The following is a 24,082-nucleotide window of genomic DNA, read 5'->3' as shown; positions in this document are numbered from 1 at the left end:
ACACTTATAATAACAGAACTGAATCCTGTAAAACACATTCGTACTTTAATTTACAATAAACATTTCATGAAAACAGTGCAAAAATAAACCCCTTTTATTTAGTCTTGATGTCAATAAAATAAACTTTTTCATTACAAAAAAGAATTTAATTTACAATAAACATTGCATAAAAACATTTAGTCTTGGTGTGGATTAAAAAAAAAAAAAAAGTGTTATTCATCATCTCAGTATACATATATTTAATTAATATTACTCTGGAAAACAAATGACAAGCATATAATATCTGTAAGAAATCAACTGAAACAAAACACTGCTGTTTTGCTTAGTTAATCATAAATGCCCCGAAATAAGTGGCCTCCTGCGGGAAGCGCACGGCGCTAATATCCAGCACGTACAATGAGAGCCTGTCGCCCTTTTCTAAGCGGAACAGCGCCCCCTGATGGCTGGAATAAAGCTGTACACTAGAGTTTGCGCTCATGCAGGGAGTCACTACAGATTTTGCAAGCATCACTGGTTGTGGATAGGACGCTGATCTCTTGTAGAAGTACTGCGTAAAGTGCATACTCTGCCCTAACTGTGTTTCAAAATTAACCTGAGAGAAAACAAAGTAAATTCCGTCTTGTGGCACCACTATTTCTCCATCGGGGCTCAGGCGCATTAACCCTTCCTGACTGAACTGGCCGTTTATGTTGTCCCACTGAATGCGATCCAGTGCAGGAATTCCGTCTGCAGAAAGTAAAAGGATTAAACTTATTTAACTTAACCAAATTATCTTGTATAGTACAAACAATAGATTGTTAGCCTACTGCATGTGGGGAATTTCTTACCATTTTCCTGCAGCCTTTGATATTGTTTAAGCTCTTGTTTTGCCCCGACGTGCACAGCTGGTTTGAAAATCTCAGTGACATTAAGTTCTGTAAAGTCAAAGAACACACTTTTAATTAAATACAATGCTTGGATCAGGGTGCCGGCTCAGACTTCACAAATTCAGGCAAAGGAAGTCTAAAAAGTATATTCTTTTTGCATACACAAGCAGTTTTAACATTTTAATAACCACAGGAGTTTGAATACAAGTTAAACCTGCAATACATGACTTTTTGCCTCGATTTCCCTTGATTTACAGTCTGGACAAAATTCAGAGCCAGTCAGTCTGCAGTTTTGAGTGGATAGATTTAATAGAAAATCGCGTCGTCCATGTATGATGATCACACACTCAGATTTTTTGGAGGACATCAAACATGTTTGAAATTTTGAGATAATTTTACAACACTATAGGCTATTGTTTTCATTTGTCACGCATCTCCTAGCAACAAGGCGCACATTTCTGCATAAGTTTGCTGTGATAGATGTATGTGACCCTGGACCACAAAACCAGTCTTAAGTCACTGGGGTATATTTGTAGCAATAGCCAAAAATACACTGTATGGGTCAAAATTATCCATTTTTATTTTATGCCAAAAATCATTAGGATATTAAGTAAAGATCATGTTCCATGAAGATATTTAGTGAATTTCCTACCGTAAATATATCAAGACTTAATTTTTGATTAGTAATATGCATTGCTAAGAACTTCATTTAGACAACTTTAAAGGTGATTTTCTCAGTATTTTGATTTTTTTTGCACCCTCAGATTCCAGATTTTCAAATAGCCTAGTTGTATCTCAGCCTAGCCTAACAAACCATACATCAATGGAAAGCTTATTTATTCAGCTTGATGTATAAATCTCAATTGACCCTTATCACTGGTTTTGTGGTCCAGGGTCACATACGATCGGAACGATTTTAAAGTCTGGTAACGTGTGATCCTCAGTCATTTAGTGTATAATGGCCAGTTTTTCCTCTGTGACTATAACAAAAGTCGGTAAGTGTATGGAGTGTTTTAAAATCTGTTTGGATATTAAAAGTTGTGTAGTGTATTCCAGCTTTTAGTTGTGTTCGTGGGCATAGGTAACGCTAAACAAACAAACAAACACATACATAAATGTATTTGTTTTACCTCCTAATGTTCCCAGTACATAATTCTGTATGTCCAGCAACAGTCTCTGTTTAAAAAGGAATCTAGTCTTAAAATACATACATTTCTCATTATCGCAATATGTAGGCTATTCGGGTTTTAAAGCAGCTTTAAACAGGTTACCTGCTGTACGGTTTGTTTCAGTTCTTGATTGAACAAGTCACAGCTTGCGATACCTGCTTGATTTGTCTGTTGGGTGAGATCTGTGGAGAGACAGTGGATTGGATACCCTCCATCTTTGCCTGTTTCACGAGTCTTGTAAACAAACAAAATAAACGAATTATAGAATATTTTGTCTAAATGACAATATTTCTTATTTAAAGATGATAATGGTTTATGAAGAGGTTATTATTAAAATAATGAACTCACTCTGTGAATATCCTCGGAGAAGTCATAAAGTAGAAAAGCCGTGATAAACGTCTCCGTGCTTAATATTAAAGTCAGAATCAAGAAGAGTACGTACTGGCCTTTTGTGGTTTTGTTTTCAGATGTGTTTTCGTCCAGCTGGCTATAATTGGGGCTGTTTTGTAGGTTTGATGTCATGTTCCGACAGTGTTTTTACAGAATGTTCGCATGACAGAAAGAGAAAGTATCCTGATGTATCCTTGTGGAGTCAAAGGTCTGCGCGCTGCTCTTCCGCATGTCAGTTTGTTTTCCTTGCTGGAAAGTCCCGCGGTCACGGCGCCACCCCGCTTTCTATCAGCCTAAAGAACGCATTTGGGAAATCTGGGCGTACTTGGGTAACGTTATCTTCCGCTCATCAAGATTGCATTTATAATTTTTTTTTTTTCTATTTTAATATACCGTATTGTCCCGAATATAAGACGATGTTTTTTCTTGGAAATACATCTGAAAAAACGCGGTCGTCTTATATTCGGGGTCTAGACTTTGACATGTCAGTAATACACCCACAGCAATAGGTGGCGCCAAAAACGCATAAAACGAGTGTGCCATGAAATATGTAATGTAATGTGTGCTGTAAAGTCGTGACTGTCATGTTAGCCTGATGGGACCAAACTTCCTCTGTAAGTGATTTTAAAACATAAGACTATACCCACATTTGAAGACTACAATAAGATTTTACTTCTACTGATAATACAATTTTGGTTGGCTACTATGAGATGGATAGCCTAAATGTTATATAATTCAGATGGGCTACCTGTTATTTCAATGGTATATCAAAAAGTGTATATTTTTCAATGTCATTGTTGGTACATTTTACCAGTATTTACCATACTTTCAAAACAAAAATTAAAATAGGAAAAATATGCAATTTGAAAATAATTTAAGAAAAAAATGTGTTTTACAGAGAGAAAAACAAACAAACAAACAAACAAGATTTGGTTTTCAAAAAGCCTTTTTCCAAAAGGTACATCTGGAAAAAGGGGGGTCGTCTTATAATCAGGGTCGTCTTATATTCGGGACAATACGGTACTTTAAAACATAATTTATTTCTGTGATTTTCATCAGGCATTACTCCAGTCTTCAGTGGCACATGATCCTTCAGAAATCAATAGGTGTGTTCGACTTGACGCGGCGCTGCGCAGAATGATCAGTGTATGACATCAAAGTGCCGCGAGAGCTATTCGAAAGCGTCAGGATCGTCTGCTCTCGGCGCACAAACGAAATCGTCCTTTAAATCCGCAGGAAGTAGAAGAGAAGTAGGAATTTTACCGGAATTACGTCAGATCATTCAAGATGGACTATTGTTTGTTGATTTAATAAAATTTTACATCAAACTTTTTGTTCACTCTTTCATTTCTGTGCATAATGCAGACACATTTCTACATATTGTAGTATAGCTAATGGTATGTGGGTTATTCGACAGTGTTGGAATTTACAGGATGTCTTATTTATTATTCTAACATTTCAAATTAGACCACATTATTAGAGTACAAGTTAGACAAAAATATTGCCACGTTGAGGCTCAAGTAGGTGTAACTGTTCAAATACCAGATTCATTTTATAATGTATATAAATTGAAACCCTACAGTGTTTTGGAAATGTAACACTTCTATAAAGGTTAGGGACTGCAAAATGTACTTTGCCATAGATTAACCCATGTGATGTCTTTGTTATGTTATATAAAATGAGAAGATATAAGAACAGTTCAAAAGAGCAACGTTGATCAATATTGTTTTATTCTGAATACAATATATTACAGACATTGTTATGTGGTGCATAGAATACTTTGCTATAGTTACAGTGCTACGGGCATATGTGAATAATTATTTTAAAACTATTATAAAGAAAATATAAGCTGTTCATGTTGACTGTGGCGCCGCGCAAACTGTTCGCTCGAGTCACAAAAAATGTTGTACATTATAAGTCTATACTATCGCCTTTTATCAATTTAGGCTACCACATCCTTGCTAAATAAAAGTTTAGCAAAATTTCTTTCAATAGGCTAATTTAAAAAAAAGAAAAAAAAAAGGGGGTTTTACCCCAAACTTTTGATTTTTCTAGTGTATGATGCTACAAAAGATTTATATTTTAAATAAATGCTGTTCTTTTTAACTTTTTATTCATTAAAGTATCCTGAGAAAAGTATCACAGGTTCCATAAACTATTAAGTAGTACAACTGCTTCTAACATTGACGCTAAATCAGCATATTAGAAGGATTTCTGAAGGATCATATGACACTGAAGACTCGGGGCAAAACAAGAGCTTAAACAATATCAAAGTAATGCCTGATGAAATACCGCTTTGCATCACAGAAATAAATTATGTTTTAAAGTATATTAAAAAAGTTGTATTGTACAAAATGTAAGTTGTAATAATATCTCACAAAATTACGTTTTTTTTCTGTATTTTGATCAAATAAATGCAGCCTTTATAAGCATAAGACACTTCTTTTAAAAACATTAAAAATCTTGCTGATCCCAGACTTTTGAACGGCAGTGTGTAGGTATGTCTGTGTGCTTTCCCCATTTATTTAGAGATCTGTATTGTCTTTACAATAATATATCAGAAAGAAACTTTAACATATTATGTTAAACATGAAATTGTTATCTATCACAACAAAAATTCCAAAATACTACCAATTAAAAACATTTGAGAAAAAAAAAAAAAACTGCCATTACTGGACATGATAGCTTTCATATTTTGTGTCTTAAATTAATGACAGATAAATTCTATTTTATTCTATAGCCTATTTCGATTGAACGTATTTAATCTTTGGTGATTGTCAGCGTTGGTCATCGTCCATTGGTGTGAATTAGCCTTTATATTCTTGTAAACACCCTTTAAGAATTTCAGGAAGCATATAAAAAGTCTGTGCGTGCGTGTTCTAAATTTGTCCTTAATGCACAGCAAAAATAAATAAATAAATATTTTTTATATATTTTATATATATAATTCAGGTTATTTATAAGTACAAAAAAATTACTGAAACGCCAGTTGTAATAATAAAAAATTGAAACACTTGCCTCTGTGTACCTTCTTTCTCTCGTCACACAACCTATTGCGTCGTTAAGGCGTATCCTACAAATAACCAATCGTCTATTGAGCAACGCTGACAAATTGTAACTGACAGAAACACTAACCAATTACTCTATAATCCGTCAGTGCCGCAGCCAATCAGTGCAGAAAGAGGGCGGGCTGTCGGCGGAAACCGGAAGCGCCTGTAGGAGCTGTGTGACCTGAGAAGGTCTCCGGCCTTGTGCTAGAGCTGCACAGTGAGCGTGGCTGTGAACTTCCTCAGGCTGCCTTTCCGAAAAGCACAGCAGAGCTGCAATGTTTAAGTGCAAGACAGTATGGGATAAACTGGCTCCGCTGGCCCGGGCCTCATCCACGCTGTGTCTGCAGAATGCGAGGAAATCAGGCAAGTTGAAAAAAGCGGCAGAAGTCTGGCTCAGCTAGTCACCTGTGAACTTCATTTCTAGCAGAAAGGCTTGCACAATTTCTATGGAGATACAAATCCAGGAGCCGTTTGGGTAATGGTCCAGTTTGGTGCGTGTTATGGGGTGCCGTCCAAACGCTAGGCACTTTATTTGACCCTGTAGATAGTTGAAACAAATAAGACACACTTAACTGAATTAAGTAGATCAACACTATTGAAGTTTCATTCAGCACTGCAGTAACGCCGCATATGTGAAACTTCCTTACGGAGTCGCGCAGTTTCAGCAAAAACAAACAACAACAACAAAAACCTTTATGTGGGAATTCTGTCAAAATGATTATTTGTCACGAACACGTTGTATGGGTTAATGCAGGACTGCACGAAGAGTTGCAGTAATTTTTGGGCCAAGGTCGGTGAACATCAAGCCTGCCTCTCACACACTTGTGGCTCTGACAGCTCTGTCTTTCAACTAACGTTAGTTAATTGTATAGCAACAGTTTATTTTACAGTAATGACCGGCAGACTATATCATTCCCGCTATTACACGGGTTCTTGCCAAGTAAAGAAAACATACATCTAAATGTTGATTTTAAATATTGGTTGAGTAGACTTCAGATTTAAAATGAATTATTTTTTCCGATACAGGTTTTTCAACGCAAGTAGTTGTCTGACTCATGAGACCCTGATAAAACAATATTCGATTACAGACATATTTATTCTTTCTTTGGAAATAAAACAGCTTGTACCTTTCCCCCCATTCCTTAGATTTCCCTTTCCCCATGAATTAAAAAAAAAACTAATTCAATTTAATTAATAGTTTCTATAGCAAAATATCTTGTCAGGCGTATTTAGAACAAGAATCATTAAATTCTCTATTTAACACTAGGATCAGTGCAGCCCCAAATGACTAATTAAGTGTAATTTTAAATCTTTGCCAATATCCTTTGAGTCACTAGGTTTTCTTATTCATTTATATATTTAAATAAATACAGGTTAGAATAAGTATGTTGTTTCAGTTTTTAAATTAAAATATTTGTTACGCTAGATAATGAAGTAACATTGTTTCACCCATATTTTGACATTTTATTTTCACAGCAGTTATTTAAAACATTAAAGTAGACATTTTACCCAGATGTTGCATTTGATATGCTGTGTGTATAAAATCATTTAATAAATGTATATTGTTTTTATGATTGACGTCTCAGCGCTGAGACATGGGAGAAGGCTGGAGATGGTTCAGAAAGCCCAGATGTCATCAGGGCCAGCAGGAGGGGGTGGCGAAAACACACTGTATTACGTCCTGGTTGGAGCAACATGTCTGGGGGGAGGAGTTTATGTAAGTACCAGGCCCGGTTCTTGTCAGCTATAAAAGGGTGGGCTGGCAGATATCCATGGTGAGCATTTTTTCCGTGGCGGGGGGTTTGGGGGTATTGCTAGGGGAAAAAGTCTAGATATTTATACTGTAGATATTGCTATATTAACTATGGGCTATTATATACACTGAAAAAAAAAGCTTTCATGGGCAGCCTAGAATATCATGCACTTTCACAACAAAATAAACTTTTTTTTCTCTATTGAATAGTAAAAAAAACCCTCTTTGTTCTCTTTCTCTGGATCATTTTCAACACTGGTGATTCTTTTCAACTAACTTTTATACCAAAAAAATCCAATCATATCTAGAACATTAGGGGGACTATTGTTTTGAGGAAAATATTAAGACCAGACCACTATGGTAATGGTAAAGGAACTAAAGAAATAATACGATTTAAAGTAATCAATCTGAACTGCAAATAATATTTTTATTTTAAAATACGCACCCATTCAATTTTAGTTCCATTCCTGCTTAATTTACCTATTTCCATTGCTGTAAATGCACACTATAGGCTTGTGTTCCCTGTTGAAAACACAAAACCAAAAAATGCTATTGTCGTCACAATAATTATAAATTACATTACAGCCCAACTTTCAATTCAAAACGGCAGAATTTGACAAAAAAAAAAAGTTGAATGCTTTGCGTCACTGGATATTACAGTCAAGTCGACTGTTGCTAGTAACGAACGCAACTTTCATCGCACAAGCTTTTATTTCAGTGTTTAGTTTCAGTTTTTATTTTTACATTCAAGTCAAAAGGGGTAAGCTTTCAACTGAACTATATAGCCCACATGCATTTTAAATGCTTATCTTGCCCCGCCATGCAATGAATGGTTATTGAATGAGTATTTTTATTTTTTTTTTAGAACATTAAAACTGCTCAGGTAATTTCAGTGGTAGTATGCTATGATACATATTCATGTATTAAACTCCTCATAACTCTCAAACTCCCCATAATAGCGCGCAAATATTTCTGCCCGTTTTCACTCGTTGTCAGTCTCTGCTTTTCTGCAACAGACTGAAGCTCCGCATGAATTCAGCGTGCCTTGCATTCAGCTAATAAAAGAAAAATGCTGCAATTTTCTGGAGTTATTTTTTTTGTTTGGGCAGTCTCAAGCTATAGCTTAAACTTCTCAAAATACAGTCCGCTTCAGATTGGTTTTAATCTCTGCACAAAAAAATTTATGTAATCTTTATCTAATTCTGATTGGTTGGGCAAGACAGTCATTTGGGTGGGCTTAGCCTGTCCCTGCCCATGCCTGGAGCCGGACCCAGTAAGCACCCCTTTATGATTCGCTTATTCATCAGTCCCAAGTTGACAGTGTAAAATATATATATTTTAATCAGATAATTGCTTCAAGTTTTACCAGTATTAGAATTGTTACTGCTTGTGTGAATTATGTTGATGTTAACTTATATGAGCATACTCAAAAAGTATATACTAATATACAACACATACATACCATTGCATTGCTATGCCCTTTCAATTAAACTGTAGGTTGTTAAAAATGATGTTAGATGTGTGCCATACATATAACTGGTATTAACATGTTGCAGACTTTATCACACATGAATTTTATATAGATCTCATTTGGTGAAGCAGGTTAATAAGCTGATTCTTAGATTGTTGTTTATTGGTTTGTGTGTTTAAAGGTGTACCGCACCGTCTCAGGGGACAAGGAAAGATACAATGAGCGTATGATAGAAATTGCCAGTAGATCAAAACAAGGGCCACAAGCAGCTGAGGCTGTAGGTAAGTAAATACACTCACACACCAAATAATAAATCACTGGTCTCATTTAATTAGCAGTTATCAAGTTGTTTCAATTCATATACAGGTGCATCTCAATAAATTAGAATGTCGTGAAAAAGTTCATTTTTTCTTGTAAGTTATTTCAAAAAGTGAAACTTTCATATATTTTAGATTCATTGCACGTAAAGTAAAACATTTCAAAAGTTTTTTTTGTTTTCATTTTGATGATTAGAGCTTACAGCTCATGAAAGTCAAAAATCAGTATCTCAAAATATTAGAATATTTAGTTTCTATTAGTTTTTATTAGAATATTAAATTTGAGTTTCAATTAATGACCATCCCTACAGTATAAATTCCGGGTATCTCTTGTTCTTTGAAACCACAATAATGGGGAAGACTGCTGACTTGGCAATGATCCAGAAGATGAATATTGACGCCCTCCACAAAGAGGGTAAGTCACAGAAGGTCATTACTGAAAGGTGTGGCTGTTTACAGAGTGCTGTATCAAAGCATATTAAATGCAAAGTTGACTGGAAGGAAGAATTTGGGTAGGAAAAGGTGCACAAGCAACAGGGATGACTGCAAGCTTGAATACTGTCAAGCAAAGCCAATTCAAACACTTGTGAGAGCTTCACAAGGAGTGAACTGAAGCTGGAGTCAGTGCATCAAGAGTCTCCACGCTCAGACGTCTTCAGGAAAAGGGCTACCAAGCCACTTCTGAACCAGAGACAACGTCAGAAGCGTCTTACCTGGGCTGTGGAGAAAAAGAACTGGACTGTTGCTCAGTGGTCCAAAGTCCTCTTTTCAGATGAAAGTAAATTTTGCATTTCATTTGGAAATCAATGTCCCAGAGTCTGAAGGAAGAGTGGAGAGGCACAGAATCCATGTTGCTTGAAGTCCAGTGTGAAGTTTCCACAGTCTGTGATGATTTGGGCTGCCATGTCATCTGCTGGTGTTGGTTCACTGTGTTTTCTGAAGTCCACAGTCAACACAGCCATCTACCAGGAAATTTTTAGAGCACTTCATGCTTCCTTCTGCTGACAAGCTTTATGGAGATTCTGATTTCATTTTCCAGCACGACTTGGCACCTGCCCACACTGCCAAAGTTACCAAAAGCTGGTTCAATGACCATGGTGTTACTGTGCTTGATTGGCCAGCAAACTCGCCTGACCTGAACCCCATGGACAATCTATGGGGTATTGTCAAGAGGAAGATGAGAGACACCAGACCCAACAATGCAGATGACCTGAAGGCCGCTATCAAAGAAACCTGGGCTTCCATACCACCTCAGCAGTGCCACAAACTGATCACCTCCATGCCACGCCGAATTGAGGCAGTAATTAAAGCAAAAGGAGCCCCTACCAAGTATTGAGTACATATACAGTAAATGAACATACTTCCCAGAAGGCCAACAATTCACTAAAAATGTTTTTTTTATTGGTCTTATGAAGTATTCTAATTTGTTGAGATAGTGAATTGGTGGGTTTTTGTTAAATGTGAGCCTAAATCATCACAATTAAAAGAACCAAAGACTTAAACTACTTCAGTCTGTGTGCATTGAATTTATTTAATACACGAGTTTTACAATTTGAGTTGAATTACTGAAATTAACTTTTCCACGACATTCTAATTTATTGAGATGCACCTGTATATACAGTTTAATTCAGTGGTATGTTGTTTTTTGTATTTCAGCTGAAGTTGTAGCAGAATCAAAAGAAGGTGAGTAGTTATTTCTACACTCCGATAAAAGTTTTCTGTCTGTCTATATGTGCACATCATTCACAGCCTTACACACAGAGCACTGCACTCCCTATGCATTTGTTGCTGAATTCAATGCAAAACTTAAGCCTTATCTTATATTTTCCAGTTATCTGACAACATTGTCATTTTAATTATTTAAAATTCTGATTTGATTGGGAAACTAAGATAAAGACTTGATATAAGTGATGCAGTGCTGTTGTGCTCTGAGGTCGTATGGCTTTGGTTGGTATTTGCCTATGTCGCTGGTGCACATATGGGTGTTAAGATGCACAGAATGTCCTATTCATACTGGATGAAACAACACTCTCAGTAGGGAATGTTTCTTGGAGTTCTTGACTCTGGTTAGTCTGAAAAAATAATTAAGAACCTAAACACATTAAATAGTATATTACATTGTATTATGTACAATGATCAAGTCAGCTCCAAATTATTTGCCATGAAAATAGCCAAGGAGGAAGCTGGCATGGCATTAAAACACCAAACAACCAACCCTGCATTTAATTAACTAAGAAATAAATGCATGCAGCTTCTTTATTACTTGGTAATTTACTAACTATAAACATGTTTTCTTTTTTAAGGCCTGAAAAAATATCCATTGCATTAGTTCAATTCGTTCAAAATCCTGATGCATTATGCAGGCATCAAGAGTGGTATGAGCTCTTAATTTATTAATATGGTCTTTAATCATAACCGCTTACTGCCATTTGTCTTCTCTAAGTAGATGTACAGTGATGATAGACTTATTTTTGATTGCCACTAGGACTCTACTAAAAATAGTTTTAGCATGCTAGTTCAGTAGATGAGCATGCAACACTGGACTAGTAATTAGGGAAATGTTTAGGATCAATTAGTGCATACCCTCTTGGTATAAACAAATCTATGGTTCTTGTGATGGGTTGTGCATGTAAAATGCATATACACTATCGTTCAAGTAAAACTTTTTTTTTTAAAGAAATTAATACTTTTATTAAACAAGGATGCATTAAACTGATCAAAAGTGACAGTAAAGTATTTTACATTGTTACAGAAATTCTATTTCAAATAAATGCTGTTCTTTTGAACTTTCTGAACAAAATATGTTTCACCAAAAATAAGCAGCACAACTTTTTTCAGCATTGATAATAATAATAATAATAATAATAATAACAAATGTTTCTTGAGCACAAAATCAGCATATTAGAATTATTTCTGAGGGATCATTTGACACTAAAGACTGGAGTAATGGCTGCTGAAATAAATTAAATACATTTTCAATAAATAAAATAAAATGCATTTTCAAAATATATTAAAACAGTTATTTTAAATTCTATTAATATTTCACAGTAACAAATAAATGCAGCCTTTGTAAGCGTAATGAGCATAAGAGACGTCTTTCAAAAACATTAAAAAAAACTGCATTTTGAACATTTTGAATGATAGTGTAGATGTGCCTCTACTAATATACAATATATATAATAGCAGGAGTTCCAGATTTGGACTTCAAACTTAAAATGATACAATGTTTTTTTTTATTATCCAGGATGTATGTTTTGTCATAGGTCAACCAGCAGCTTCTAATGAAACTGAAGAGAAAGTCAAACATATTCAGATAGTGCCCCGTGCGCTATACATGGTCACTATTTCCTGTTTAATTCCTCTCTACAGTATAGGCTATAATAGAAAACTGGTAAAATGTACATGAACTGTCACATTAAGTTGTGCATGCTTCATGGGACACTGCACACATGTGCATGTGACTATTTAATGTTCCTATTAATTGTCTTTTGCATTGTTTTAATATTGTCTGTTACTCTCCTAACAGTTCTGCATTATATGCACTTTCCTCTAAATAACTTTAAAAAGCATCTGCCAGGAATTATAAATAGCCCTTTTCACACAGTAATACCGTTAAATTAAAATTAAAAAATGCGCTGTTCACACAGGTAACGACGTTCTATCTTTTCTTCCAGAAAAACACCATTCACACATAGATTTCAAAGAGTACATCTTATGTCACCGCGTTCTGAACTTGTACATGCTCATACAGATACATCAGAATCTTCATTCTGCATTCACACACAGCATCATTCTGGCAATTTACTGGTGATGTTACAACTTCTCATACTGGTAAATTGCCAGAACGAATTTGCCGGTATTTTTGAAAAGGTCTTGTTCACACACGATCTCTTTACGGCAATTTACCAGTAATTTTCCAGTAAAGTCTGTATGTTTGAAAGGGGCTAATGTAAACTGTCAGCCATCTTTAGAATCGTCACTGTGACCTTCCACTTCTGCTCATACATGATGAACTGTCTTCACTGTCAGGCGTTTGACTGTGAGCATTTGTTTTTGTGTCACTGCTTTGTGGGTAACTCCATTGACATTCCTCACCCAATCACCTGACTATCCATTTGTTCTTATTCTACATTTCACTTACTATGCCTTTTTAAGTTTAGAGGGTAATATGGTACAAACTGTATCAGAGTTTGCTTTCTGCCATTGGGCCAAAAATGGTTGGATTGAGGTGATGTTCTATGAAGTTCTTTCATTGTTGATGGACATGCCTGATGCTTGTCTTGTCTTCTTCGTCATGTCTTTCATTTGTCAGTTGTGTATTTTGCATCATACTTTGTCTGTCACCAACCAAACATTTCTACCACAAGGACACCACTATTTTCTATTTTCTCCTTTTTCCGTTCGTCCCACTAACTCTCCGTTGTTTCAAAAAAAAAAAAAAAGCTGTTTTGCCTTGTTCATTTTCTTGCTTTAACTTCTTCATTGATGTTAAAGTGTTTGGAAAGGTTTTAGATGGCTAGACTATCCATTTGTCTGGATTATCTGTCCTGTCCTCCACTTGCACAATGAAGCTGATGTTTTGGAGAAACTCTCATCAGGACTTGTTCTGGAAAAATGTTCTGTTAATGCCCAAGTTTCTGTTGGACCTTTTGATTGGCACTGACACATGGACCCAGCCTCAGATTTAACTAGCAGCCACGAGTGTTAACAGAAAAGTGCCAAAGAGGAGCTTTCAGTTTTTTGCAGTTAGATTCTTAGAAGGAGATTAGTGTAAATAAGAGAAAACGTCTTAAGAGAAAACTCCAGAGAATTATCCATCATGATAGTCTCTGATGTGCTGAAACTATTTCAGAAGATATGATGCTCTTCATGATAACATGGTAATCCTCAACAATACATGAAGATCCTGTCATAGAAGATTTTAGGCAGGAAGTGGAAGAACACCCTGAGACCTTCACATTCACCCATAACTTACCTCTCCTTATGTTTTTATCCTTCTACGTCCTACAAATTCATTCCTGATCCTGGATCCTTTATTTTTCCTTTTTTCACTGGATGAACCTACCCCAATTGAACCACTCATACAACCCATCAAAGCATGAAAATGTTCGGATCTAGAGCAGTGAAAAAAATGCTAGGGGTGTTTTTCGTTAAGTCAGTTATCTATTCATAATCCTGCTTTAGATGCTGCACCTCTGGAATCTATCCCCGAACCATCTTCTGAGCCCGTTAAGAGTGGTAAGAGCCAAAGAATATAGAGTGGAGGATTGTTCTGGTGCTGATTCTTCTTTCAGTCAAACCTTATTGTGTTCTGCTCGTTCTGTGGCATTAGAGCCTGTTGCTGAAGAACTTACTCTAACAGAACCTCATGTTGAAGAACCTCTGGTAACAGAAGCTGATGTGAAGTCCCCTGAAACTGAACCTGTTGCAGAAGCTCCCGTAACTGAACCTGTTGTAGAAGAACCTGTAACAGAACCAATTGTAGAAGCTTCTATTCCGGAACCCACAGTGGAAACCTCAATAAGAGAGCCTGTCGTTGAAGCCTCTGTAATGGAACCTGCTGCAGAAGCTCCAGCAGTTACACAGAGTGAAGAGCCCTTAGCTCCTGTAGTTGAGAGGGGTAAGCTTGACACATCTGCATGGAAGTCCATTTTTTTTTTTTACAGAGGAAAATATTTTTGGCAACTGAGGTTAACGTCTTTACTCTCCTGTTACATTGGGATTAAGAAACAGAGCCTACACCTGTAATCATCGCTGAGCACGTTCCGGAGGCTTCGTCTGTTTCTGAGAGTGGTAAGAGTCCAGTTTTGACTGGATGGGAATCAGTTTAAACATGTTACCGATAAAGATACTGATAATTACTTCATTCACACATACGGACACCTTTTCAAAACTTTCCATTAGTACACTTTTGATTTTTATGGCTACATATGCTCTTTTTTTAGTTGATTTATGAATTATGAATTCTGTCTTGGCCTGTCTTAGATGGGTTGTTTTTTTCATTTGTTTTTCTTGTCTGTATAAACCACATTGTCCTCACTTCTTTTCAAGGCCTTATATTTTCCCCACTCAGTTATTTCATTCCTTTGAATGGTTGTTTTGTGACTGTTGTAATGCTTAATGGCTAATGCTAATGGTACAAGGTCACGCACTTATGACCAATTTGCAGCCACGTTTCCAGATTACTTGAGGTACAGCTTGCACTAATATGACTATAAAATGCTAATCTCTCTCCTCATCTAGCGCTGTGTTCCTGAGATCACTCACATATTCTTGTACAGATAATGTTATGTACATTCACTAATTCGGTGTTCAGGTCAAGTTATTCATAAACTCTTGTTTGTTTGTTTGTGTGTGTTTGTACTAACTGTCTGTTTACTTAACCAGCTGCAGTTTCTAAAGCAGCTCCTGCTGCTGAGCCCGTTGAACCCACTGCTGCTCCCTCGGATGTCCCTGCACATGCTCCCTATCTGCTGATTGGTGGAGGCACGGCTTCGTTCGCTGCAGCTAGGTCCATCCGGGCACGTGACCCTGGTGCCAGGGTGAGTCTGTCACTTTGGTGGCAGTTTGGCAGAATTATGATAAAACTCACATGATTTTGTAATTATCAATGCTTAGAACAGGGGTTTACTAGGGCTGGGTGATATGGCCAAAAAAAATGATCACGATAAAGTGTGAGACTGGACCACAAAACCAGTCTTATATAGCATGGATATACAGTCAGGTCCATAAATATTGGGACATCGACACAATTCTAACATTTTTGGCTCTATACACCACCACAATGGATTTCAAATGAAACGAACAAGATGTGCTTTAACTGCAGACTGTCAGCTTTAATTTGAGGGTATTTACATCCAAATCAGGTGAACGGTGTAGGAATTACAACAGTTTGCATATGTGCCTCCCACTTGTTAAGGGACCAAAAGTAATGGGACAATTGGCTTCTCAGCTGTTCCATGGCCAGGTGTGTGTTATTCCCTCATTATCCCAATTACAGTGAGCAGATAAAAGGTCCAGAGTTCATTTCAAGTGTGCTGTTTGCATTTGGAATCTGTTGCTGTCAACTGTCAAGATGAGATCCAAAGAGCTGTCACTATCAGTGAAGCAAGCCATCATTAGGCTGAAAAACAAAACAAACCCATCAGAGAGAGGCCAAAACAACTGTTTGGAACATTCTTAAAAGAAGGAACGCACCGGTGAGCTCAGCAACACCTATAGACCCGGAAGACCACGGAAAACAACTGTGGGGGATGACCCGAAGAATTCTTTCCCTGGTGAAGAAAACACCCTTCACAACAGTTGGCCAGATCAAGAACACTCTCCAGTAGGTAGGTGTATGTGTGTCAAAGTCAACAATCAAGAGACGACTTCACCAGAGTGAATACAGAGGGTTCACCACAAGATGTAAACCATTGGTGAGCCTCAAAAACAGGAAGGCCAGATTAGTCCCTTCACAGTTCTGGAACAACATCCTATGGACAGATGAGACCAAGATCAACTTGTACCAGAGTGATGGGAAGAGAAGAGTATGGAGAAGGAAAGGAACTGCTCATGATCCTAAGCATACCACCTCATCAGTGAAGATGGTGGTGGTAGTGTCATGGCGTGGGCATGTATAGCTGCCAGTGGAACTGGTTCTCTTGTATTTATTGATGATGTGACTGCTGACAAAAGCAGCAGGATGAATTCTGAAGTGTTTCGGGCAATATTATCTGCTCATATTCAGCCAAATGCTTCAGAACTCATTGGACGGCGCTTCACATTGCAGATGGACAATGACCCAAAGCATACTGCAAAAGCAACCAAAGAGTTTTTGAAGGGAAAGAAGTGGACTGTTATGCAATGGCCAAGTCAATCACCTGACCTGAATCCGATTGAGCATGCATTTCACTTGCTGAAGACAAAACTGAAGGGAAAATGCCCCAAGAACAAGCAGGAACTGAAGACGGTTGCAGTACAGGCCTGGCAGAGCATCACCAGGGATGAAACCCAGCGTCTAGTGATGTCTATGCGTTCCAGACTTCAGGCTGTAATTGACTGCAAAGGATTTGCAACCAAGTATTAAAAAGTGAAAGTTTGATTTATGATTATTATTCTGTCCCATTACTTTTGGTCCCTTAACAAGTGGGAGGCACATATGCAAACTGTTGTAATTCCTACACCGTTCACCTGATTTGGATGTAAATACCCTCAAATTAAAGCTGATAGTCTGCAGTTAAAGCACATCTTGTTTGTTTCATTTGAAATCTATTGTGGTGGTGTATAGAGCCAAAAATGTTAGAATTGTGTCGATGTTCCAATATTTATGGACCTGACTGTATTTGTAGCAATAGCCAACAATTCATTGTATGGGTCAAAATGATGGATTTTCCTTTTATGCCAAAAATCTTAAGGATATTAAGTAAAGATTATGTTCCATGAAGATATTTTTTAAATTTGCTACCCGTTAATATATCAAAACTTAATTTTTGATTTGTAATATGCATTGCTGAGGACTTCATTTGGACAACTTTAAATGCAATTTTCTCTGCACCCTCAGATTCCAGATTTTCAAATAGTTTTCGGCCAAATATTGTCCTATCCTAACAAACCATGCATCAATGGAAAGCTTATGTATTTAGCTTTCAGATGATGTATAAATCTCAAAAATTAAAAAAAAATTTACCCTTATGACTGGTTCTGTGGTCCAGGGTCACAAATGATTCATATCAGTTGATATCGATAATTATGACGATCAATTTCAAATCTTTTATTTCTTTCAAATTGAGAGGCAGATTTTTGCTCCTACGTTAAAACCAGACTGTTAATTGTTTTTTAACTACTCTTTATAGTCATAACATGACAAAGGTTTTTGAAGTCTTTACACTTTTCTAGTCATTATTTCAAAATACATATACATATTTACAAAATAAATAACTTAATATAAAAATGTATTTATTAGTTTCTGCATGTTCGAACGAGTGGTGTTATTTGAAATCTTGAAACAGGTTTGTGTTGCTGGACTTTGATGACGTGTATCTTTAATATAATTTTTTTTTTTGTCTCTTAGAAATGCACTTTTGACAGTAGCTTGAGTTAGGATGCAGATGTAAATTGATGTTCATTATCAAAAACAGTAACATCTGTAAAAATGGTTACAACCTCATTTTTATATGTAGATATTTATTTATTCTGACTGTTTGAGTTTTATTCTAATTAACCATTAGTCTTCCATAGTAGCATACATTTAGATCATGATAGCCACAGTTAAAACCACACAGAGTGCCTCAATACCATAGTAAAAATTTAACTATATGGTTTCTAGGTATTTGAATGAAAAACAGTAGTCTAAATACATTTAAGTGCACAAATGCTATAGCTTAATCACAAAATACTGTAATTATATTGAATTACTCATTTAATATATTCAGTACATATCTACATTAATAATACAATAAAATTCTATATGAATTTCCCACATTTCTGCCACAATACTGTGGTGCCGTTAGTGTTACTGCAGTAAATCCATGGTAAATGATGGACATTTGTAGATTGAAAAGTCCTCTGATTGTATCGCTGCGCAGTGGCTTTAAACTAGTTTAAATCAAAAAGTGTATTTTTGTTTGTGAATGTTTGTTACACAGGTGTTGATTGTAACAGAAGAGTCTGACCTGCCCTACATGAGACCTCCTCTCTCTAAAGAACTCTGGTTCTCCGATGACCCCAAGGCCATCGAAACACTGCGCTTCAAACAATGGAATGGCAAAGAGAGGAGGTGTGTGTCAGAATTTTCCAGACCACATAAGACCAGACCACACACTAATGTGCTGGCTTTGTTTCAGAATGTTTTTTTTTGTTTTTGGTTCATTTTTGTGATATTTATTTATTTCTGCTTGTTTTAGCATTTATTTCCAGCCTGCCTCATTCTACGTCAGTCCTGCGGATCTTGCTAAAGTGGAGAATGGGGGTGTGGCTGTGCTCACGGGCCGGAAGGTGGGAAACTTGAACATCAGCATTTCGTGTTACAGAGAAGCTGTGCTCTTAATTACATCCACATGAACAAGTCTGAAAAAAATGCTGAGGTCACACGAGAGGAGAAAATGTTTTATGGATGCATAAGTGTGTGTGGATGAGTTGTCCTCATCGTATCCCTGTGTGTGTGTGTGTTTGTACCCGTGGTGTAGGTGGTACACATGGATGTCAGAGGAAATAAAGTCAAACTGAGTGATGGTGCAGAGATCTCATATGAAAAGTGCCTGATTGCCACAGGTAAAATGCATGTATAATATACACACAAACATGCACAGAGGTGTAAAATCTATTGCTGACTGTCCTATCAAAATATATATATATATGTGTGTGTGTGTGTGTGTGTGTGTGTGTGTGTATTAGGTGGGGTGCCTAGGAACCTGCAAGTGATTGACAGAGCAGGAGAGGAGGTGATGAAGAGGACAACCCTCTTCAGAAAAGTATGTCGTACTGCAGATTTTTGGGTTTATGGACAAGCAGAATTAAACCGTAGTGTCCAAATGAGATCCTCCATTGGTATGTTAAAGTCAACGTGCTGAGTATCCAAATTTTTTAAACGCTTCACCATATGCACGTCAAAAGAGTTGTGAATGTGGTTTTATGTTGACAGAATCAGATTATACCTCAATCTACAGTGTCAGCATAGTGAAAAATTCAAGCCAGAATAAGATGTTTGTTTTTAACCAAAGGACTATTAAACATTAAGCAGAGTGTACAATTTTACAACCATCAGTGTTATATATTAGATATTAGCATTCTGTATGGCCACAAATTCTAAATCTTGTTCCTACAGTCCTAGAATAGTGGAAATTGGAAATGAAATTGAAAGTTGTAATTATCATGTGTAAAATCTTTTATTCACTTGAAATTGCTTTTTGATGCAGTCTCTCAATTTTTTTTTTTTGTCTTTATCCTGTAAATCCTTAAAAAAAAAAAATGTAGTGGAAAAGTAATGAAAATGTTTCATGTATGTGTGTGTGTATATATATATATATATATATATATATATATATATATATACATATATACATACATACATATACATACATACATACATACATACATACATACATACATACATACATACACTGCTGCTCAAATTTTGGGATCAGTAAGATTTTTAATGTTTTTTAAAGAAGTTTCTTCTGCTCATCAAGCCTGCGTCTACTTGATCAAAAATACAGAAAAAACTTAAGAATAAAACTTATTTTAAATTGCAATAATATTTCACAAAATAACTTTTTTTCTGTATTTTTGATCAAGTAGATACAGGCTTGATAAGCAGAAGAAACTTCTTTAAAAAATATATATTACTGATCCCAAAATTTGAGTGGCTGTGTGTGTGTGTGTGTATATATAACCTTCATATGTTCTTTTTGGTAGATTGAAGATTTTAGATCTCTAGAGAAGATCTCCAGAGAGGTTAAATCCATTACCATCATTGGCGGAGGTTTTCTCGGCAGCGAGCTAGCATGTGCCTTGGGTCGCAGATGTGAGTCCAAACACTCAGCTGTCATTCATGTATATGTGTGTGTGAGAGAGAGTGAGTTTTGAGGTTCTCATGTTTTTTTTTAATGAAAATGCTACTGACTACTCCCTCTCTCTCCTTTACCTTCCCCTTGCTCTCTCTGTAGCCACTGACCTTGGTTTTGAGGTGATCCAGATGTTCCCAGAGAAGGGCAACATGGGAAAAGTACTGCCTGAATACTTGAGTAACTGGACCACTGAGAAAGTCAGAAAAGGTGAGAGAACGAATAAAGGACATTTGCTTAAGCAGCCCGACATTGGCTCAACAAATACTATGTGTTTTGTGGTGGGGGAGTAGGATTACCTGTTTCAATGATGGTGTTTGAGAAACCTGTCTGAAACTTATTGGTTTTTTTTCCCTAGTTCAATTTATCACAGGAATTGTTTCCTTTAGCTGTAAATGTCCAGATCAAATGTAGGCATTCTAAAAAAGTTTAAGCTAATCACAGTTAACTTTTTGACCATTCATAGAGGGTGCGAGCGTAATCACAGATGCTGTAGTGAAAAATGTGAGCTACAAAAATGGGAAATTGGAGATCAAACTGAAGGATGGACGACTGGTGAGTCTGCTTTTCCATCAGCCAGTCATAACCTGGCCTGATCTTCTGTATGCTAATTACATTGTAATATAGTTATATTTTTGTGATTGTTTTTATTACGTTGTTGTTTTAGATTAAGACAGACCACATTGTGGCAGCAGTAGGTTTGGAGCCTAGTGTGGAACTTGCCAAATCTGCCGGGCTGGAGGTGGACTCTGACTTCGGAGGATACCGTGTTAATTCTGAGCTTCAGGCTCGCTCCAACATCTGGGTGGTACGTAAGGCAGAGGGCTTCTCCAGCAAAAAAAAAAAAAAAGGAGATATTTTAATTCCACTGAAAATCCTAAAGAATGGCTGGTTCATTTTTCATAGGAACTGTACTGGGTCTGATTGCATCATAAATTTGAAAAGTAAGGTTCTTCAATGTTTGTGTTCTAGGCAGGAGATGCTGCATGTTTCTATGACATCAACCTGGGCCGTCGGCGCGTAGAGCATCATGATCACGCGGTGGTCAGCGGCAGACTTGCTGGAGAGAACATGACCGGAGCCAGCAAACCCTATTGGCATCAGTCAATGTTCTGGTAACGACATATCTTCAACAAACACACATTTTAATTGTGGCTGTCAGTTTAATGCGTTAACTTAATTAGTTATGAAAAAATAACGCGATTAAAATATTTTAACACCGTTAACACACTGGCCCAGACCTGTACATCATCTTACATTTCATACAGTTGGCTGTTGACAAATATGATGCAGGGCAACAACTCCATAAATGCAGTTATGCCCTGAAATTCAAGATATTGGTGCAAAAATGCCCCTGTTTGAGTTTTTGTCTCACATTTATATCATACGATAAGTGAGAGGCCTATCACACAACACGAGCAGGGAGAGCAATATCACACGAGTGCTGACTTTGTCCCGAAAATCAGGAGTTTAAATGCGATTTTATATATCAGTTCAGTAAATAAGAAGTTGATATTTTGTTATTTGAAACACAATAGTATGTGTTTTTGCTCAGTTTTACAGAGAACATATTACCTATAAAGCCACAGCAGAATTTGTTGTGCGTCTCCGAGCAACAGTGGTGTTTAGTTTCTGAATAGTTCCGCGTTTTGAACGAATCGTGTGAACCAATGATTCAAAGGCCCATGCATAAAGAGAGCCATTTACTTCATTCCTGAATGAATCAGCCGGTTGAACGATTGAACAAAAAACGGTATGAACAAAAAATACCGAGATGTTTCTCATTATCTTCTTTTATGTTCCATAGTTTATGTTAGGCCATTGTAGCCTAAATGTTAATGTGTAGCCTAATAAATTTTATGTTGACTCAAATAAAATACTTCTTTCTAAAGCTACAATTTGTAATGTCTACTTGATGCTTTCTCATTTAACACAAAAATATAAATAATTTTTTGTGGGTATTTTAGCAGTCAAATTTATTTTGCGATTTAATTAATCGACACACGTAATTAATTAGATAAAAAATTGTAATCGACTGACAGCCCTTATTTTAATGTATTTTTAATTGCGTTATTCAGCACTCACAATGCGTTCTTGTCTTTAGGAGTGATCTAGGTCCAGATGTAGGATATGAAGCCATCGGTATAGTGGACAGCAGTCTGCCCACCGTGGGAGTGTTTGCTAAAGCCACAGCCAAGGACACACCAAAAGCTGCAACTGAACAATCAGGTACACAAACATTTGCTAACATGTAGATCGCAACTACTATGGATTCGTGAATTACTACTTCCAAGGTACCATCAATAGCAGATCGCAAACAAAAATACACACTAAAACAACATTTTCTCTGTTTGCAGGTACTGGAATCCGTTCAGAGAGTGAGACAGAGGCAGTTGCCGGGGTATTAAAGGCAGAAACAACGGCCACGCCACCTCCTATCCAGCAGAAGGAGGATTATGGGAAAGGAGTGATATTCTACCTGAGGGATCAAGTGGTGGTCGGTATTGTACTGTGGAACGTCTTCAACAGAATGCCCATCGCAAGGAAGGTGAGCAGATATATCACTCCCTTTCTCTATCCGTCTTTTTTCAGTGTTTCTCTGAGAGAGGTTAATTTTTTTTTTTTTTCGTCTGTTTGTTTGTAGATAATCAAAGATGGAGAACATCATGCAGATCTTAATGAGGTGGCCAAGCTTTTCAACATCCATGAAGACTGAACAATCATTTCTCTTTCTACTCTGTCAAGGACACTCAGTCCAAATCTATGTGAAGTGAACTTGGGAATAGACACACAGACATACACACATACACACTGAACAAACACATACAGGCTTACACCAGCTTGTACTCTACCATTTTGACCTCGAAGTCTCTGAGATCAGGAAATGCCATCTGACTCCAGGCTGCAAGATGGCGCTGTGCCCATGGATTATATAAAACTGTACCACTCAATTTTCTACTGAGAGAAATCTATACCTGTTGTTTGTATTGAAAAATTGTGCTGTGTGTTGTTGTTGTTGTTTTTTCTGTTGAGGTCAGTAAATGTTTATCCCTTCCAAACACCTCCTCAAAATCAGACAGAATATCCACTTCCGTTGAATAAAGTTGCATTTCGAATAAAACAAAACCAGATGAAAGACATTCCTCTGACACCTGGTCGCACAGTGTTTTCTGCCTGCATGATCAAAGCAGCTGGTACAAATGAAGACTAAATAAAAGTAAATTATTTTTGATTATGTCTCAAAATTTGTCTCAAGACTTGGTGTTTGTTAAAACATTTGCCGACACAGTAATGTACAGTGATTATTTGGCCATTCCAGAGGTCAGAGGAACTTACCAACCATTTTCCAAGTGCAAGACACTGAATGCCTGTGTCAGATATGGGTGTGACCCTGAGGCTTTTGAGATGCGTAGAGAAGATGCAATATGTTAAGGCTCATTAAACCTATGATTGCCTGCAAACATGTTCCCTAACGTAGCCTTGACCTATTTCCTTATGCACCAGTGCTCTGATATACAGGTCA

The 24,082-nt window shown here is 36.8% G+C and overlaps 2 protein-coding genes across 5 annotated transcripts; one reads left to right on the top strand and one right to left on the bottom strand.

The window, feature by feature from the left end:
• Nucleotides 1–70: 70 nt before the first annotated feature.
• Nucleotides 71–5,427, bottom strand: tnfsf10l4 (tumor necrosis factor (ligand) superfamily, member 10 like 4). Of its 2 annotated transcripts, XM_058775508.1 has the most exons (5): nt 2,384–5,370; nt 2,138–2,269; nt 1,997–2,042; nt 828–914; nt 71–726 (listed from the first exon to the last, which is right to left on the bottom strand). In XM_058775508.1, the coding sequence occupies exons 1-5, from the start codon at nt 2,555–2,557 to the stop codon at nt 323–325; spliced, it is 843 nt and encodes a 280-aa protein (XP_058631491.1). In that variant the 5' UTR covers nt 2,558–5,370; the 3' UTR covers nt 71–322. The 2 variants fall into 2 exon arrangements, with proteins under 2 accessions (XP_058631491.1, XP_058631492.1); XM_058775509.1 differs by lacking the exon at nt 1,997–2,042 and having other exon boundaries at nt 2,191–2,269; nt 2,384–5,427.
• A 195-nt stretch (nt 5,428–5,622) lies between these two features.
• aifm1 (apoptosis inducing factor mitochondrion associated 1) lies at nt 5,623–23,791 on the top strand. 3 transcript variants are annotated; one of them, XM_058775502.1, is made up of 20 exons: nt 5,623–5,838; nt 7,062–7,192; nt 8,881–8,980; nt 10,673–10,699; nt 14,201–14,254; nt 14,349–14,636; nt 14,744–14,809; nt 15,404–15,558; nt 18,643–18,773; nt 18,901–18,991; nt 19,183–19,267; nt 19,391–19,467; nt 20,411–20,519; nt 20,662–20,769; nt 21,026–21,114; nt 21,227–21,367; nt 21,532–21,674; nt 22,664–22,788; nt 22,917–23,107; nt 23,204–23,791. In XM_058775502.1, the coding sequence occupies exons 1-20, from the start codon at nt 5,751–5,753 to the stop codon at nt 23,273–23,275; spliced, it is 2,271 nt and encodes a 756-aa protein (XP_058631485.1). In that variant the 5' UTR covers nt 5,623–5,750; the 3' UTR covers nt 23,276–23,791. The 3 variants fall into 3 exon arrangements, with proteins under 3 accessions (XP_058631485.1, XP_058631487.1, XP_058631488.1); XM_058775504.1 differs by lacking the exon at nt 14,201–14,254 and having other exon boundaries at nt 5,625–5,838; nt 14,448–14,636; XM_058775505.1 differs by lacking the exons at nt 14,201–14,254; nt 14,349–14,636; nt 14,744–14,809 and having other exon boundaries at nt 5,627–5,838.
• Nucleotides 23,792–24,082: the final 291 nt, after the last annotated feature.

This window comes from Onychostoma macrolepis, chromosome 05 (assembly GCF_012432095.1).
Source record: "Onychostoma macrolepis isolate SWU-2019 chromosome 05, ASM1243209v1, whole genome shotgun sequence".
Classification (NCBI taxonomy): domain Eukaryota; kingdom Metazoa; phylum Chordata; class Actinopteri; order Cypriniformes; family Cyprinidae; genus Onychostoma; species Onychostoma macrolepis.
The sequence above is the reverse complement of the archived record's forward strand: the minus strand, read 5'-3'. Positions and strand labels throughout refer to the sequence as shown.

Excerpts from the sequence above, each read along its gene's own strand:
- tnfsf10l4 (XM_058775508.1), bottom strand. The coding sequence starts at position 2,557 with ATGACATCAAACCTACAAAACAGCCCCAATTATAGCCAGCTGGACGAA. Across the intron at positions 2,270-2,383 it reads TCTCCGAGGATATTCACAGA|ACTCGTGAAACAGGCAAAGA; the intron begins GTGAGTTCATTA and ends TTTGTTTACAAG. Across the intron at positions 727-827 it reads TCAAAGGCTGCAGGAAAATG|ACGGAATTCCTGCACTGGAT; the intron begins GTAAGAAATTCC and ends TACTTTCTGCAG.
- aifm1 (XM_058775502.1), top strand. The coding sequence starts at position 5,751 with ATGTTTAAGTGCAAGACAGTATGGGATAAACTGGCTCCGCTGGCCCGG. Across the intron at positions 5,839-7,061 it reads GCAGAATGCGAGGAAATCAG|CGCTGAGACATGGGAGAAGG; the intron begins GCAAGTTGAAAA and ends TTGACGTCTCAG. Across the intron at positions 21,675-22,663 it reads TGGCATCAGTCAATGTTCTG|GAGTGATCTAGGTCCAGATG; the intron begins GTAACGACATAT and ends TCTTGTCTTTAG.